This window comes from Crocuta crocuta, unplaced genomic scaffold (genome assembly GCF_008692635.1).
Source record: "Crocuta crocuta isolate KB4526 unplaced genomic scaffold, BGI_CrCroc_1.0 scaffold32, whole genome shotgun sequence".
Lineage (NCBI taxonomy): Eukaryota > Metazoa > Chordata > Mammalia > Carnivora > Hyaenidae > Crocuta > Crocuta crocuta.
The window spans coordinates 13,664,058-13,682,579 of NW_027529424.1; the positions used below are offsets into that span (position 1 = coordinate 13,664,058).

Genomic DNA, 18,522 nt, shown 5'->3' on the forward strand with positions numbered 1-18,522 from the left:
CCCCGGCTGGCGTGGGCCTGCCTAGACCACAGGGCTTCCGGGCATTGGTGATGCTCCTTCTGCAGACTGGTTTTGTCCTGTTTTTCCGGAGCCAGATGTCTTCTTGTGTTTAATGTTTTTATTTATTTTGAGAGCGCGAGTGCACACAAGCAGGGGACGGGCAGAGAGAGGGAGAGAATCCCAAGCAGGCTCCGCACTGTCAGCAGAAAGCTCGATTGGGTGCTCCAGCTCCCAAACTGCGAGATCCTGACCGGAGTCGAAATCAAGTGTCAGATGCTTAACTGACTGAGCCACCTTGGTGCCCCTTGTCCTTAATGTTAAGAGGGCTGATAGTCCCGGGCACAAGTCAGACGGCGTGGACATGACCACCGCTTCTCAGCCAGTACCCGAATTCGGTAACTTACTCTGTTTTCATGATAAATCACAAACGTGCTCCCGAGTGTGTATATGCACACGGGAGGTTTTGCTTGTTGAGATCTTAGGCAACCTTTTAAAATGGGGGATTTGATGGAGCATCTGCAAAAGCAGCTGAGCAGACTTGGTGCTTAGCTGTGTTACGGTGCAGCCGTCACACACATACACCTAAGGGCCGCGCACCATCTGTGTATCGATAGTGGCCGCTGACACGCCGTCAGCGTCAGAAGTGCCCATCAGTTGATGGTGGGATATGTTTTCCATAGACTTATGTTTGAAAACTAGGTGTGCATTTCCCCACAGAGTGAGCTGTGTTTGTTAGGTCGGTCGTCGTCGGTCATCACGCACGCAGGGGGCCTGTGGTTCGCTCAGATCCCGTGAGCGTGTGTCACTAGAGAAAGCAAATTCACCAATTTGTGTATGACTCATAAGTTTTCATTTGCTGTATTTTTATTAAAACTTGAGTTTTTAAGTTCTGGGAATGGTGGGTTGATCAGGATATTAGGAAAAAATAATCACAAAATATTCAGGGGCAGACCCGGCGTTTGTGTATATTAGTGATTCTCCTTTGTCCCAGGTACTCTGCACTTGGGGAAGGGTCAGCACGGTGACCCCCCTGCTTTTCTGTGTGTGAACCTCTGGCTTTAAAACTTCAGGTTTTGCTTTAAGGATAAGCACCTTGCTCACATACTTTTGATTTTTGTAGGTCCCACATTTTCTTGCTTTATTTTATTTCATGTTTCATCTGGTCTGAGTCACTTATTTTCATAAACACCCTAGCAGTGTAGTGTCTGTGGGGCCAACGAGCAGGTTGGTCAGTGGAGGAAGATCCTAATCAGCAGTGGTTTCGGTGGACATCTATCCCGTGTGGAAGCTCGCACAGTTTCTTGTTGGCTAAAGCTATAAGGAGTCATGCAGGCCGGGGGCCTTTATGCTGGGCCCATGTGCATAAAGTCACAAGACTAATTCTGGGTCCATCAAAGCCAGAACCCTGTGAGGAGCGGCTGGGACAAATGTGAGCCTAGTGAGGGTTTTGTGTCTTAGAGGACTGTTTGAGCGCCGGGAGGGCCAAGGCGAATGACGTAGGTGCTTCCTCTTTGAATTATAATTGCAAGGCAAACAGAAAACACAAAGGATGTAACTTGCGGCGTCTTCAAGTCTGGTGAGTGACCCACTCGTCGTTGAGACCATGCTGAATGCCTCTTTCCTTCTCTTACAGGCGACATCACCCAAAAAGGATATGAAAAGAAGAGGTCAAAACTAATTGGAGCCTACCTGCCCCAGCCTCCGAGTATGTACCTTTCATGCATACGTAAAGCATCTAATTTTAAGAGTTAAGTGTGACGTGAAAGAGAATCTGCTGAGTGCAGACCCTTCCTCAGGCCCAGCCTGCACCAAAGTCACACTTCTGATGTGCTGGCCATGTCGAACTCTTCTGTGTGACTGCACATGTTTTGTGGATACAGAGGGACACACATGACTTTTCTATAAATGTGTGTAATAAATTTAATAGGTATTTCATCTGTAGAAGGCAAGAATACGCTGATTACTCTAAAATACTTATTATAAACTAAAAATATGAACATTTGCGATGTAAACGTGACTTTTGGTTTTAGTGAGTTAAAAATTATTGCTGTTGATTATAGTTTAAACTAACCCAAGGTTTTTGCCGGTGTCACAAGGGGGTGGATCTAGAGTCTAGAAACCGAGTAACACCCTGGTTGGAATTATGAGATGGTAAAGGTTGGTTGTGTTCGGAAATGTGATTGTAAAATGCCGTGGCTTCTTCCCCTGAAGTACAAAGTGTGTTTCACGTGGGTGTTTCCCATGTGGAGGTTTGTAGAATCTCTGTGCACTTGAGTTGCACTCTGCACATTTCAGGGAAAAGAAAATGCTACCAGGTTGGAGTTGCAACACATTTGTTCTGGTGGAGGCGTGGTTTGGTCAGAGGTGACCTTGAAAATCAGCTAGGCTACAGGTATGGTTTCAATCTGACCCGAGTCCTCAAGAATAAAGGATAGCAGCCTTAATCATGAAGGTGCTTCCTGAACTCCCTAGTGTTCACTGTTGAAACATCATGTGTGAAGCCCAATGGAGAGGTTCAGATCTGCAGGTGCACACGGCGCACAGACCCCACTCTGTCCCTCTGCTCTCCAGGCTGTGACACGTCCAGCTGGTGTTCCATTAGCTTGGCAAGGGGCGCTTCCCACAGAAGCGTTCCAGGGAACTGAATTTGTGTGTTGAGTCTCCATTGTGTTTGTAGTTTTGTTTTGATTCTGTGTATTTTTCTTTCCTCCCTCGATATTTAAGAAGTTAATGTAAAGGTGGGCGTGTTGTGTTGGCCTGACGTAGCTAACGGGTTGGATTTTCCTGTTGTCTGGCTCACGGAAGGGAGAAGCTCTGTTCTGTTTGGTGAATTAAAAATGAATCCGATTTCTGGCTGGCTGACACCCACGTGTGAGAGGCTTTCAGAGCAGATGCGGGCAGATGGCCAGATAGTCTTCTAACAGAACCGCCAAGCTGACGACCGGCTCCGTGGCCCGTCCTTGTGAATTCCTTTCTGCAGGAGGCGCCTCCACGTCTCGGAGGAGGGCCGGTCGTGGCAGATGGGGGCTCTTGACACTGTTGGGTTTTAATTCCCATGACTTAGCAAACAGAAATGAAACAGAAGCGGTGCCGCCAGTCCCCGGAAGGCATTCTTGAGCCGTGGCGGTGCAGAGGCCGTGGCTGACCCGTGCTGGCTGGGCGTTGAGGGCGGCCCCGTGTCGCGTGGTCCTTTGGTGTTCTTTGTGCCGTTCTGCATGGGGTCGGCAGCTCTGCTCAGTGCTGTAACAAATTAAAAAAAAAAACAAAACGAAAGTTTGCATTAATTAGTTTTTTTCAACTTGTTACAGCAGCGAACGGAGCTGCCGTGGTCCGGTGTAGACTGCAGCACAGTGAAGGAGCCCCGGGAAGAGCGCTGCACTCCGGCAACATCGGGGTGTGTGACATCCGAGAAGCCGCGGTCAGAGAGCGGGCGGCCAGCACCGCGGGGAACCGGCCGCTGTTTTACTTTCGCTTCGGTGAGCGCACTCCCCTGAGAGAGACCCGGGGGGGGCCTCCGGGGCCGTGCACCCCCAGCGTGGGGGACCCGAGCGCGTGCTGGCTCGGGCGGGGCTCCGGGCTCGAGCCCCAGCCCCTGGGTGAGCTCGTGTGACTTGGCGCGGGCCCCGCCGCCCCTTGATCACAGAGCTGGTCATGGTCCCCAGACCCTGATTATCCCGCTGCCTCAGTTCAGAGTCTTTTCTGTTAAAATATAATCCGTGTTTTATAACCCTATTTTCACAGTTGGAGCACCATTTACAAAACAGTTGAGAAAGAAAAATGCACGATAAATCATAAAATTCTAGTTGAAATGGTTGGTCTTCCACTACCCTGTGTCCCTGGTCTCAGCGAGGGAGTGCTGGGCCGCTCTGGCCCGAGCTTTGCTCGGGGACAAGGTCTACACTGTAGCACAATCCCATTTCCAAAGGGTGCCACGCCGTTAGAAAATAAGAAAACTGAGCCAGTGATCCTAGTGTGTGTTCTCAGAGGTATTGAGCCTATTCAGAGGCGGAAGTTACTTCAGTGGGCAATATTTTTGAATTTGAGAGGCCCCAAATGTGAATTGAATGCATCTTTTAGTAGAATAAGAAAATCAATGTTTCTAAGCTTTAGGTTTACCTTCAGGGTTTAATCCTAAATAAAAGCCATTATTTAAAAATCAGGAGGAAGTAAAAGGGATGAATTTAATGTTGCGTTGGCCCTAGGGTCTCAGGCCTCGATCACTGCTCCTGCACCTCTTCTCTGGGCCAGCTTGGTGACAGAGGAGCAACGTGGGGGAGTGCGTGGGGGAGTCGGCTCTAGCTGCGGGGTCCACTTCACGGTCTACGTAAGCCTCACGGCCCTGACCGCGATGAGTGGAAGAGGCATCTGCTTGGGGCTGGGGGGCCGCTGCTCTAGGGCCCGGGTCCCCCGCGTCCCACGCACCCCGTGAAGGGAAGGCAGGTCCACCCATGATTCTAGGCGCCGGAGACCAGGTTCCCGGTCAGTTTTGCAGTTTTCTCTGCTCATCTTTGTTTCTGAGTAATTGCCTGGGTGAACAGTCATTCATTATTTGGAACTTGGGCAAGCAGCGTGGAAAGCAGAAGGTTCTCAGAGTGTTATTCCTTGGTGAACTCAGTCTGAGAAGTCATTCTCGTGGGGTAGGATCTCATGAGAAGCATCTTGTTGGTCAGGACCCTAACTTGCCCTACGTTTTTATACAAGGGGACTTGTGTTTGGATGAACTACTTTTTTTAATGTTATTTTTACTTATCAGAGAAAATATTAACACTTCTAGAAAGTATCCTACAAATATTCCTAAGTTGGGGTTTGGGACACACAATTCTGAATCAGAATGGCTTGTGCGGGCGTCCAACATCTGACCACGGGGCCAGAGTCCGGGGAGCGTGCCCTGACGCAGGCTACTTCTTGGTCCCGTCTGCCCGGGAGGTAACTGTGTCCTTGGGGAGCAATGTTGAGCACTACCTTAAATCCAGATGAGAAAAAGTATGCCAGAAGCTAGAAGGAAAAATGAAAATTGTGTATTTAATGAAGGGTCAGAAAGAATATATTGAAGATCATTTTCAAGGAGGAAGTCTTACTTAGGACTTACTCATTTGGTACTAGGGCTCCGTGAGTGTCCCTCCCATTCATCCCTAAACTTTATAAAACTTAAAAAACAGGAGAAAACTCCACTCTACCAGTCTCTTTAGGCACATCTTCTAATACTGAGTCTTCACTGCCCTGTCACAAAGCTGTGGGGATGTAATTCCAGTGTTACCATAAGTGGTGAAACTTTCCTCGACCAAATAATAGTTCTTCTTTCTAATAACACATGCGTTAGCTGACTTTTACTTTCTTGGGGACTGCCCAGGCATATTTCCCAGCAGTGAGTGGTTTATGTGGGTCTGGTCTACTCTGTGTCCAGCCTGCCTTTCAGTTACAAGGACTTTCCATGATTGCTTGGTTGTGGAAATCTGGGCGAATTCTGCTAATGAGACCAGGGGGCTAGTCTGTCTGCTTCTTTCCTGCTCCCTGGGAATCGGCTGTGGGACCCACATAAATGGCCCTTGCAGGGGGGACCTCTCTCAGTTAGGTTGACTGTACCAGGTTTGCTCCTATCGGAGATGGCAGACGGCCATGCACAGAGTGTAACTGAGTCTGTCAGAAGGGCTCTGCACATGGCCATCCCTCTTCAGCCTCACGAACCTTCCTGCTGCCCAGCTCTGTCCGAAGTTCACCTGTGTCCAAGGCCAGTGCTCTGCACACGTTGCTGCCCTCTGCCTGCATCTGTGCATCGTCTGAAGCTCATGTCAAGTGTCACTTCTGCAAGGAAGTGACGGGTTAGGACAGGCCCCTACATGACATCCTACTTCTGAAATAATTACGAACTTGTAGACGGGTGGTGGTGGTTGAATATTTGATGATTCCACCGCCACCAGGAACAAGTAACCATCGGCACATTGCAGACCACTTGCTGGGGGGCAGGCCAGCTGTACAAGTACAGATAGCAGGCCGTGTGTCCTGCTGGCCACAGCCCACGCGTGGCAGCAACACAGACGTGTCCAGTGGGTGTTGGTGCTCAGTGGGTGTGAGGGAGCCCAGCTGAGGGCAGAGCCGGCAGTCAGTGGTGGCGCTCAGCTCTGCGTGATGCCTCAAACATCCAGACAAGCGGGCCTGTCTCCTATGCGTGAGCACAGCTCTATTTGATTTCCGGTTTGGGTGCATTTAAGTGTTAAGGGTGACACGTAGTGCTCTCATTGTTTCCATAGCTCAGTGGTTAAAGAGTAACGTAATTCGGGGCCTCTGCACACCAGTCGGTTGAATTGTGTTTTTATCATTATCGTGAATCCTGGATTTCAGCTCAACAACCTTCAGACTCCCCGTCCTGACGAGAGGCCCGCATGGAGGCTGCTGGATCTGAAACCTAGTTGATAAGTTGTCTGCTGGGTTTGCAGGCTTGCGCAGGAGTCTTCTGCAAGGGGCAGAGCTCACAGCTTGTGAACTGTGCGCTTCATAGTCTGACAGAAGGTGAACTTTCTCGTCCTGTGCTGAAGGACACCGGAGTGTGGTACCATTGTGTTCCAGATTCAGAGGTCTGAGCGTGCCGGTGCTGCAGTCCCCCCGAGACGGGCCGGCCGGTTCTGGTTCTTCGCGTGAACAGCCACCGTGCTGTTCTGGTGCCCAGTGCACGATTTGGTCCATCTCTTCTTTCTGCAGCAGGAGTTAACATCTCCCAAAGTGCAGCCTTTGGTCCGGAAGCCACGTTTGCCTGTCCCAACCTGGGCTTTAGGACGCGAGCCTGTCCCTGGGACCTCCTCAGCCGAGCCATGCCGTGCCGTTTGTTCATGCTGGGTGGGGTGTAAGCTGCAAGGTTAACTTGCAGAGGAAACAAATAGGTGTTTAAATCAGGTTGACAGTCTGACTTAGCATGAAGTCTTTCCAGATTGACTTGCTGTAGGAAATGAGTTTTCCTCAGCTAGAGGTAAACTGGGGAAGCCATCCATGGTCGTGATCTGGGTACACAATTTGCTGCTGTCATTTGCCCGAGAAGTACTCTTGTTTTGTCACACACAGCCCTGGTTTGGTCGGGTGGATTTCCCAGTATGTTGCGTGGTGTTTTGCCGCGCGGGTTCTTCCTCCCTGAAATCAGTGGCCACAGCAGCGAGGCGGCCCCTGGACTTGAGCAGGGCTGGCAGCGGGGTCTCTGATCGCCCACCCCGGCAGCGGGAGCCGTGGCCACTCTGGACCTGGCTCGTCTGGGCGTGTGCGCAGAGCCTGTGAGGTGTCTGAGGAACGCAGTATTTGAAGCCCCGCTCCTGACGTCACACGCTCCGTCCTTTCTGAACTTCTCTTACCGATGAGCAGAGACCGAAAGTTTGGTTGCACTTAAAATTCTCTAACATTCCAGATCTTCTGCTCTTCTCCACATTATGATCTCTAATCAAATTAAAACACGTCAACAAGAATACTGTAGCAAGTTCACACTGATTTTTGGCAAGGACTTCTGTTTTGAGAGGTAGAAACAGAAGTGGCAGAAACACGAGATCCGGGCTGACAGGGTAGACGTTCTGCCTTTCTGTGCTGTGTTCTCATCTGAGTCCGTACAGATCAGAGGTAGTAAATGTCTTTATCTGTATGCACCATGGTTGTGCTGCTTATTTTCTGGCAAAGGCTTGATTGCACTTGTTTTAGAAGTAAGTGTGGTTTTTGAGAGGGTAATTAGGTACTAGAAGAGTAGGGGACAATCCAGAAATTGCTTCTGTACAGACTTGAAATCTGGAAAAGCCCTCAGCAGGTTTGCCAGGTTCCTGAAGCAGGACGTGCGTATGTCAGGCCCGTGGATGCAGTGGGCTCTGCCAGGCCCTGGGACCCACAGGCGCTGTCTGCCGGGGGGCAGGACCAGAGAGTGTGTGTTCCAGCAAGGGTCCTGGGGTGTGTCCCTCACAGGCGACTGTGACCGTGTCTGCACCCCAACATTCATGGGAGCTGAGGTAGTGGCCCAGGGACTTGTCCAGTTCCACATGTCGTCAGAATCAGACCAAAGTCTGGATCAAGGTCTTTTGGTTTTGAATCCCACATACATTTTTCCTCAAGTCATCTTCTGTGTATCTTTCATGATTTCTTTTGAAAATATGTTGAAAACCAAGATCTATCACTCTATTTCCCTAGCTATCTGATAAAATCTTGATGTTTTTCTGGAACATCTGCCATCCTGAATGACCCCGTGTTGTCTACACCACAGGTCTCATGGCCTGTGCCACATGGTACATCAAAGTACTGGAGCCCCCATGGCCATATTTCCGGTTACTGTGGGGATTTTTGTGGTTTCCAGTGTCTGGTTCCTGTGGTGGTGATGAACTCATTGCATGTATTTGAGGGTCTGGAATCAGTGGATTGTTGAAGTGACAGAACCGTGTTGTCAGGAATTTTCTTCAGTGAGTCCTTTGTTCATCACGTGTAGGAAGTGGTGCGGCTGAAGTCAGGGGCCCGTGTCCCTCTCTCCCAGCCTGGCTGCCTCCCTCCTGGGCTCCTGGGATTCCTTCCTCTGATGAGTCGTACTTAGTGTCCCTTTGCAGCTCTCGAGGAAAACCGAAATCCCACGGTCTTATCTGAAGCCTTGCAGGAGCCTCACGAGGCCCTGCACGTGCCGTGAAATGTCCCGTGATGGTTCAGGAACACCACTGAGCCCCCCTGCGGGCCAGGGGCCATTCGGCCCTGGGAGGAGATGAGCGCACAGACATCTTAGCTCCTGACTGTGGCCTCCCGAGTAAGAGGACAGAGACCACACTGTTGTCAGACGACCTCACAGCTGTCGGCGGCCTGGATTTCACTCCCGGTCAGCAGTGTGTCCTGAGAAGATCACTGGTGGACGAGTTGTCTGCCAGTGAGATCACAAAGGCACTTCTTGGTGGCTTCAAGGTACCAGCTAGATTCACCCGTGACCGATGGTTACCGTATGGGAAGCACAGCCCCGAGCAGCAGCACACGGCCTCTGCCACGAGGACCTGGCCACCAGAGTGTTGTTCTGAGCCCAGGGCACTGGGAGGGGTCGCCCGTCTCAAGGGAAGGGGCAGCTACCTGAGAACATTCACGTGCTACTTGAGAGTGACGTCGCCGTGTACAGATGGGAAACTGAAGCCCAGGGTCACAGTGGCGGGTGTCTGAGAGGATGTTGTCCTGGTGCTTAGTAAGTGTCGGGGAGATAGTTCCTCTCCATCACCATCATGTTTTTGCCTGAGAAGAGTTAATTTCCCGCCTGCAGTTTGTATGTTTCTGGAGGGTTACCCTGCCTCCCATGAGAGGGCTCACCTTCCAGGGACGTCGCTCAGATGCGACTCACACACCCTGTTGTAGGCACTCTGGTCGTCCTGTGCTTTCCCCAAGAGCTGGTTTCCAGTTGTGGTATGAACGTGGGTCCTCGGCTTGCTGTGTGCTGAGCTCTGTGTGTTTGAGTACTGACTCGTGTACTCATGTTACTTTACGTACCCAACGGGAGGGACCCTCAGTTATTACCCCTGGGTCCTCCTGTGGCGACAGGTTGGAAATTGTGATCGGCAGTTGCAGATTTGACTAATGGCCCCCTCTCACCACAACATACCTCCACACTACTTCAGATTTCATTCGCAGTGAGGTCAGATAAAAATTAGGGATGGAAATGTGCACACTACACTAATATTTGTTTATTCTTAAATGTTCTGTTGCCAGTGACCTGTTGAAGCTATCTCCTTTTATCAAATTAACTAATTTCTTTTAAAACTTGTGCTGTAAGCTGTGAACTTCGGCCTGTGAAGTTAAATGTGCACTGTGTTTGCATGTGAAATTGGCGGAGGACAGATGTGCACCTCCCTGGACAGGTGGGCGCCCGTCTGTGTGCCGTGACTGTGTTTCCCACCTGCGGACCGGGGAGGGGGAAGGTTAATTAATGTAATTCCAGGAAGCATGTTGGAACGCACCAGGTCTGTAGCAGGGCTGAGATTGAAGCCACACTTGAACATGCACATAAATGGGCACTCTGAGCTCGGCAGCTTGAATGTGCACGTTTAGCTCTGCTTCCCAGAACTGCTCCAAGATGTCTGTAAACGGAGGAAGTGTCATCCACAGGACAGAAGAGTGGGGGAGACGGTGACAAGATTTTACCATCTGTGGGGGTGATGACTGGGGTGCCCAGTTTAGCAGGGGGGAAGGTGGCAAGTAGCGGCACTGGTTTCATGCGCACCATGTGGGGGGTAGGCTTGGCGCCTCAGAAACATGTGATCCATGTCTTCCCCCCTCCCCCAGAGGTGTCTGTTCTCTGGAGAAGTGGAACTGAGAGCCTCTAGACTTGGGGTACCAGGCAGTGCTGAACCCAAGCGTGCGCCTTAGAGGGTAAGAACAGCTCCAGCCCCGAGTGACAAATGCTCCTGTGTTGACTCACAAGACGGGACTGGAGGTTCTTCTTTGGGTAACGGAACAGCTCAGATAAAGATCTGCAGGGAGATACGGTGATAACCTCACCTTAGGAGGAAGACACAGGCTTGCGGCTCTTTCGACGGCAGTAGAGAAATAATTGTGAAAGTAGACAGAAGAGCAAAGAAAAAAACCAGATTTTTCATATACCTTCAGAATGATATTGAACTTCTTAAGAACAATACTTGACATGAGAGGTAATGAATGTACATAACTTTAAAACTTGTTTTAATGTATGCTTATCTTTGAGAGAGAGAGAGAGCATGTGACCAGGGGAGGGGCAGAGAGAGAGGGAGACACAGAATCTGAAGCAGCTCCAGGCTCTGAGTTGTCAGCACAGAGCCTGATACGGGGCTCGAACTCAAGAACCGTGAGATCATGACCTGAGCCAAAGTTGGAGGCTTAACCAACTGAACCACCCAGGTGCTCCCACATAAATTTTAAATAAATCTGTTTATACACATTTTCAAGATTTTAAATTTATACATAATTTTGCTTAGTCTCACAGGCAAAGGCAAGTTCTGGGGGTGAGGGTGCTCCCTGGTGCTTCAGCAGGTGGGGACCAGCCAGCCTGCGTTAGATCAGGAGGGGTCAGCAGGAGGGTCTCAAAGGAAAAAGAAAATGAAACTAAGACTGTTACCAGGTTATCAGTGATTGCCCATAGCAGGGAATACATTGGAAAGGTTTTTCATTTCTGTAGGGATATTTTGAAGGATTTAATAAGAGGTACATTGAAAATCAACATGATGGAACCCAAAGATACAAATATTAACCCCAGAATAATAAAAGCATGTAAGATAGAAGGGTATTCGCAGCACACTGTTGCTGACTCATGATCCTAGTAATGGTGTAGTGATGGCCACACTGGTGTGCAGAAGCCATGTATTGTCTAAAATGGGTAATTAAGAGGAATTGTTAAATCCATGCTTATAAGTATGAATGTAAATCCCACCACTTTTCATTATGACTTAATAGTACTCCTTGATTTTATAAATTCTGTGTATCTGTTTAATGAGGATCCAGAGTATTTTGTTTTTTAAAGATGATTCGCAGACTGTAACTGGATGAGGTTTGGTAGCTGTGAACTGTTGTGTTGTCAAGAAGTGTGAGTACACCTGCTAGACGGAGAGCTCACAGGAGCTCAGCAGGTGACCGGAGTGGGTGTCTTCGGCACAGTGCTTACAGTTACCCGTACAGCTAGTCTGCAGTGAGTCAACCTAACCTGTCAGTAGCCACAACATGCCGCCGGGAATTGAGGTGCGGGAAGACGTGCAAGTGTTGATATCAGGGTCGGAGTTCAAGCCTCACGCTGGGTGTAGAGCCTACTTCAAGAAAGAAGAATTGGGGTGCAGAAATCACCAGCATGAGAGGGGTATTAAATCCCTGGTAAATAACTAATGGAGCCACCATGGAAGACCAGGAACTAAATAGTCTCTGGTGAGGCTGCTGTCTCTGGTTTACTTTCTCTGTCAGGGTTTGCTGGTCCTCTTCTGAAGAAGGAACAATTACTGTTTGATGCTCAGCACTCAGGATGTCTTTACTCCTCAACTGTAATGATGAAATCTTTCTCACCGTACTTAGTTTTATCTAGATTGTGTTTCTTGCTGCTCTAGGTCCGAACTATAACAGGTATCTTGGTTGCCAGATTTAGGTCAGTCTTTGTACCTATCAGGTCATTTTTATCTGACTATTTTATCATTTTAGGTAATTCATCAAAGCCATATTGAAATAAAAAAAATTTTTTTTTAATTTTTTTTTTAATGTTTTATTTATTTCTAGGAGAGAGAGAGAGACAGCGTGAGCAGGGGAGGGTCAGAGAGAGAGGGAGTCACAGACTGAAACAGGCTCCAGGCTCTGAGCTGGCAGTCAGCACAGAGCCCGACGCGGGGCTTGAACCCACGAACCGCGAGATCATGACCTGAGCGAAAGTCGGACGCTCAACCAACTAAGCCACCCAGGCGCCCCTGAAATAAAAAATTTTCAGTTCACATCAAATGGAATAAGATCTCAGAGTTAGAAATTTTGAATGAACAAAGATGAGCATTTATGCTCAGTCCTGGTACCTGAATTGTATTGTTAACATATCCTATAAAATTATTTCATAGGTAACTAAAATGATAAACATTTCCTCAAGAATTGATATAACCCTTTCTATATGTGTATTACATAAAGAAGATCACAACTTGATTTGTTGGGCTCTATTTTTCTTACCCATGTTCTAGAAACTTCAGTCTCTTCACATGACCTAATAGATGTTTGTGTTACAAGGGAGGCTATGCTGGTGTCTGAAGGCTGTGGCGTTGCGGCGTGAGCCTGCCCGGGACACTTCTCCCTTTCCTGTCCACTGTCCGTGACATCCCCAGCCCTGCCCCCTGCCCCCCGCCCCCACGTCCTTGTGTGCTCTAGCCTGGCTGTAGGCATGCAGTGAGTCAGGGCTGGAGTCTACCAAGTGATTTACTCTGTGAAGTGAATGAACTTTGGCTGCCAAGTAAAGCCTTCTCTTACTTTGCTGTTTCCCTTAACGCAGGGGTGGATCAAGCTTTGCCTCCTGAGCGCCGGGCTCCGGTCACTCCTGCCTCTTCCACTCGCTATCACCGCCGCAGGTCCTCAGGGTCACGAGATGAACGCTATCGGTCGGGTAAGGTACCACGCGGCCATGAGGTCACTGACCCCCTAGTCTGTGATGTGATAGTGAAATGGACGGGTGGATGCATGTCTGCAGCAGCTGTGTGGTGATCAGGCGGAAGTGCGGTGTGTTTGAATATCCTTTGGTTGGTTGTGTGATCATGGCTGGTGACATCCTACGTCATAAACAAATATACCCTCAGGAGTACACATTAAAACTCAGTAAAAAGTGACTCTTTACATTCTTAGAGATACCATCTGCTATTTAGAAATTCATAACAATTGAACAGTAATCTCCCAGGAGCCAAATTTTGCTTTTTTTAGGTGTTAACTATTCAGCAATTTGGTTTTACTTTTTATTATCTTGGTTGCTAGTATAATTATTTGCCTTTTAACCTCAGGATTTCTGTTTTTCAAGTAGTTTTCAAAAAAGAACAATTCTTAAACTTTCCTATGTTCTCTGTTATTTCCTTTGTGTTTTTTGGGGCTGTGTCTTGGTAATTCCGTTCTGTTGCAGCCATCGCCTCGGTTTGGCTGGCTTGCATTTCTTTCATTAATTTGGCATCAGAAAACTTGTACGGTGATGAATTTTTAATTATGTTTTAAGAGGTTTTTTTCCCCAACATCTATATTAAAGTTGCTTTTTCCTGCTTCCCTAACTACAGTTTTTAAGGAAAATTATGAGTAAGTGTCATTGTTCATGCCACATGTGGATTGCTAATGATAGCAGTCAAAAGATGTTGTTTCTGCCTTACTCCTATTTACTATTTAGCACAGCACTTTCACAGGCTCTGTCTCCTGTGGTTTTTATAACCAACAGGTGACATACTTACTTCTCCTTCATGTTGGAGAAGAGGAAGCTGAGGATATGGCACAAGGCAGCTCAGGCACTTCACCCCAGGGCCGGGCTGGTCAACCACACAAGGCTCTCGGTTCTGTTTCACATCTCGTTCCAGTAGTGGGGGTGACAGGACGGACCCCCCCCCCCCCTTTCCTATAAGGAGCTGTCTCCCTGACATCCTGGCTGGGCTCCTTCCCAGGAGGGAGGAAGGGGTCGGGCAGATGTTATGGCACCAGGGGTCATCATCTGTGGAAGAAGATTGGGCTTGAAAGGCAGCCAAGGCCGAGGGCTGCCTGTTTGCCCCACGCTCCCCAGGTGCCTTGGTGTGGGGATGGAATGAAGCAGCAGCTGGTTCTCAACTTCACCTTTTGTTTCCCAGAGATGTTCGAACAGCCAGCATGTATCAGGAGTCCATCCTCATTCAGGTGTCACAGGCCTCTTTCAAGTAGTCGAGGGGTAGAGGCATGCACACACGTGCTGTCAACCCTCTGTGAAATGCTTCCGCTACCTCACTGTCTTGATGTTTTATGTGTGTGTACACATGGTCATACGTATAGTAAGCACAAGTATGGACACGTAAACACACAGTCACACGTATGGTAGACTCACAGGTATAGACACCCATGTGTACACACACTGTCACATATACAGTAGACACACAGGTACTGACACCAAATGCATACAAAGTCACAGGTATAGTGGACACAGGTACCTACTTAGACATGCATGCAAACACATGTTTGTGCACACACAGCCCCATTTTGGACACACATACGTAGATACATATGTAGAATAGACACATGACCACACAGTAGATACGGGTACCTATATAGATACACATGCATACACACACCAATGTACATATAACCCCATAAAGTAAACACATATATAGATACACATGTAAACACACAGACTCACATATAGACACATAGGTACACGGGCACATGTGTAGACACACAAACGTAACCATGTAGACACATAGGTACACACATAGACACGTGTAGGCACAAGTGTAGAACTGTACACATAGACACATGCGTAGACATGCATGTGGACACTGACACAGACCCACGTAGATGTGCAGACACATGTGGACATGCAGACGCGTGCACATGTAGACACACGTTTTCTGTCACTGGCATCTTCAGTTCTCAGACTAGTCAAGTGTTCTTTTCTCCATTTTCTAGTTGAGAAGCCAGAAGTTCAGGGAGGTACGTGATTGTTAATGATAGCCCGGTGAATAGCTCATCAAAACAGGATGCAAGTGTAGCTTTGTCTGGTCTATTATCTGGCTTCATACCACATAGAAAACAGCAACTTCTCTTATGCTCTAAGCTCTAACTTTGTGTTAAATTTGTTTTTAATTTAGATGGAAATTAGGACCTAGCACAGTCTGTTTCCTATGTTACCTCTCTTTCCTAATGAGGAGGGGTGGGGATGTTAACCCTGAGTTTACCTGGCCTTTGCTAAGGTATATTTTCCCAGACCTCCTGGCTATTGTAGGAGACAGGCCAGGTGCTGGTTGCCTGATGGTTTTTCTTTTCAAGGAGAAAAGAAAGCCTCTCTCATTGTCAGAGAGCTTAACACAGTAGGAAACGGCGCTGTCTTGGCCTCAGGTGCATCTCCATGAGCCTGTGGAGGAGAGTGGGGTAGATGCGGGAGGGAAGCACAGGCGGAGGGAGGAAACCACCTCTCTCCATCCAGCGCACCTGCAGCCCTGCTTCAGCACCTCGGCTCCCAGCGGACAGCGTCCCCATGAGGTGGTGGATGCGGGAACACCTGGCACGCTTGGTGTCTGTCCTTCCCAGTTAGAGCTCAGACTCAGGGATGAGCTCAGGGCTCAGCCTGCTTCGGGCAGGGGAGCTCACAGTCCAAGGACGGAGCTGGCCCAGTGGCCCAGTGTTAGCGGGTGACACTGCTCTGTGTTCCTGTAACTGCCGTCGCTCTGAGAGTAAGATTTGCATCTGCCGTGTGTGTGGTCTGGGTTCGCATTATTCCCTGGTCTTTCACATCATCCTCTTTCTGCAGCCATGCTGGCTTCTGGATGTTTCTTGAGCACCTGATTGCTATGGGGCCTTTTCGCTCCCTGCTCCTCCTGCCTAGAATGTTCTCTCATGTACGCACATTGCTTGTTACTTTTCCATCAGGTCTCTGCTCAACGGGTTACTGTTTTTGTGAGGCATTCCCCGACCACCCTGTTAAAATGGTATATGACACGGTGTCACCTTGTCTTCAGTCCCTACCCGTCCCCTCCTGATTTCATGTGTGTCCATTGAGTTACCACTCCCAACACTATCAGCCATCTGTCTGCCTGCCTGTCATCTGTCCATCTATCAGTCATTTCGGTACCTACATTTGTAATCTGTGTGCCAGCCTATCCGTCTGTCTGTCTACCATGGGAATGTGAGGCTCACAAAGACCAGGGGTCTTTTTTGTTTATGTGTGTATGGCAAGCATCTAAAATGGTGCCTAGTTAATAGTTGTGGAAGGAAGGAAGGTGAAGGAGGGAGCATAGTGCATTTGGGAAAAAGAAATTAGGTGGGACGGGCCAGATTTTGTGTACTGTGCCTGAGGACTTGACGCTATCCTGAAGATGACCGGGTACTCCTTGAAGACTATGCAGAGGCCCAAGTGGAGAGGGTTTAGGGTTTGGGGAGGACTTTGGTAGCATATGGCCTATGGATTGCACGTGGAGGAATTGGAAAAACCCTGAGATTGATGTACATTTAGGAGAGGAGTCCATGCCAGTGAGATCTGACGTCTGTTTAGAAGGTGACAGTAACAGGACCTTGAGGCTTGGTCAGCGCAGGGGCGCGTGAGGTGAGGACTCCTGGCGACTGGTGCACGTGTAGGCCATCAGCTGCGTGGGAGACGGTCTCCAGTTCTGCTTTAGAGGATTAAGGTTTTCGTAGGTTAAAGATGGTGGGATTTGTCCTGCTTTTCACTTATTGTGTAGAGAATACTATGAAAATGTTATTCCTTATAGACTTTTAATTTTTTAAAATTCATACTACTGTCAATTTTGAATAAATAATGACTGATTAATTTACATATAAGGGAATCCTGTCCACCGGCTCTGCACATGCTTGTGAACCTCAGCGGTGTTTCATCAGGGCTGTCACGTCCTGTGACCCACACAGAGCACCTCCCTAGTGTCCTGTGGTGGCCACCCTGGAGGAGTGCTCCTGAGCGTCGTGGGGCCGTGATTCAGCCCATTTGATTGTCTCACTCATGCCCTTATTCTCTGCTGTTTCCTGTTGTTAAAATAGATTAGTCATGAATTTTCTTAATTTAGACATTTCACTAATATACTGTAAGTTACTTTTTCTTACAGCGTATGTTCACGTATCACTTTTTAAAGTATAATATGAAACCTTACGAGCTTATTGTAGTCTGTTGCCAGTGTACAGGTGTCAGGATTTTCTGGTTTGTGTTTTCCTGAGCCAGCATGGAAGAGTTAAGATGCTAGAAAGGAAGAGTTTTGTGGCCCTCAGGAGATTTTGTTTTCTAAAATTCTTGGGCCACTCAGCTTGCAGTAGAGGTACTTTGGATGCTTCAGTGATCAAATTACATCAGCCAAGAAGTAATTCTATTATCTCATAGATAATTGCCCTAATTAACAATCAATCCAGTCAGCCATAGAGCCTCAAATTTAATCTCTCTTGGCTATACTTTTCCATTTCATTTCCAAACCCATGGTCTTCCACTGTGATGAAGTCCTACTGGAATTCGTTGTAATAGTGTGCACCTCTCCTCTTTTTTAAGTAACTTTATTTGGAAACTTCAATTTGATTTGGAAAGTGAATGAATGCATGAATGAACAAACACATTTCCTGAGTTCCTAGAAAATGTCAAACTCTGTATTAGGAATTCTGTTACTTTTACTGGATAAGTCTAGGTTAGAGCTTCAAGGGAGTCTAGCTGTTTTTTACACCCATTTCCCCCAACCAGAAGTCCTAGAAAAGAAAACTTGGAGGTTTGTATTGTTTCTCTTTCTACCAGGACCAACTATGATACATTAAACAAACTTGGAGCAAACAGCTTCTTAATACAGTATGTTTAAAATGATTATTTTGTCTTGTGGTGAGCTGACACCCAGCTATAAGAAGCACATCCTGGTTCATATGTGTGCACGGACCAGAGCGGCTGCTTTCCGGGGGCCTGCACTCACTCCAGCTGAAACCCCACGGAGCCCTGTCTCACTCCTGCATAGCAGACTCAGACGGGTCCAGGGACCCAGGGGCACTCTGACACCCTCCAGGGATATCTGTGAGGTCAGACCCTTCCCGGAGTAATACCAACCCATGATTTGCTGTATTCACGCTCATCCTCTCCTGATTGTACGTGATTTTCCTGAGGCTGCTGGATGTGGGCTGCATTGTGATAGTTGGTGCAGATGGTGATTGTGAAATCATGCATTTTACAAAGTTTTTCAGTTTACTTTCTAATATAGTAAACATCAAGGCATCAGTCCTGTATACAAAAGCTTTTAAAGTGTTTTCACCCCTTTTTAATAGTTTAAAAAACATTGTTTGGGTCTAAGAGTTTGTGAAGCACTGCTGTGTGATTGGTGAAAATGAAATTCTTCTTTGAAACTTGAGAGGTAGTATGAGCTACAAACTTGTACATGC

At 48.1% G+C, this 18,522-nt stretch overlaps 1 protein-coding gene across 1 annotated transcript in view; it reads left to right on the plus strand.

The window, feature by feature from the left end:
• The first annotated feature begins 361 nt into the window (after window positions 1-361).
• DIP2C (disco interacting protein 2 homolog C) overlaps window positions 362-18,522 on the plus strand; it is a 186,786-nt gene continuing 168,625 nt past the window's right edge. The window contains exons 1-4 of the mRNA XM_077758432.1: window positions 362-395; window positions 1,634-1,705; window positions 3,309-3,476; window positions 12,953-13,063. Coding sequence (XP_077614558.1) covers window positions 362-395; window positions 1,634-1,705; window positions 3,309-3,476; window positions 12,953-13,063 — 385 coding nt within the window. The remainder of the gene's footprint in view (window positions 396-1,633; window positions 1,706-3,308; window positions 3,477-12,952; window positions 13,064-18,522) is intronic.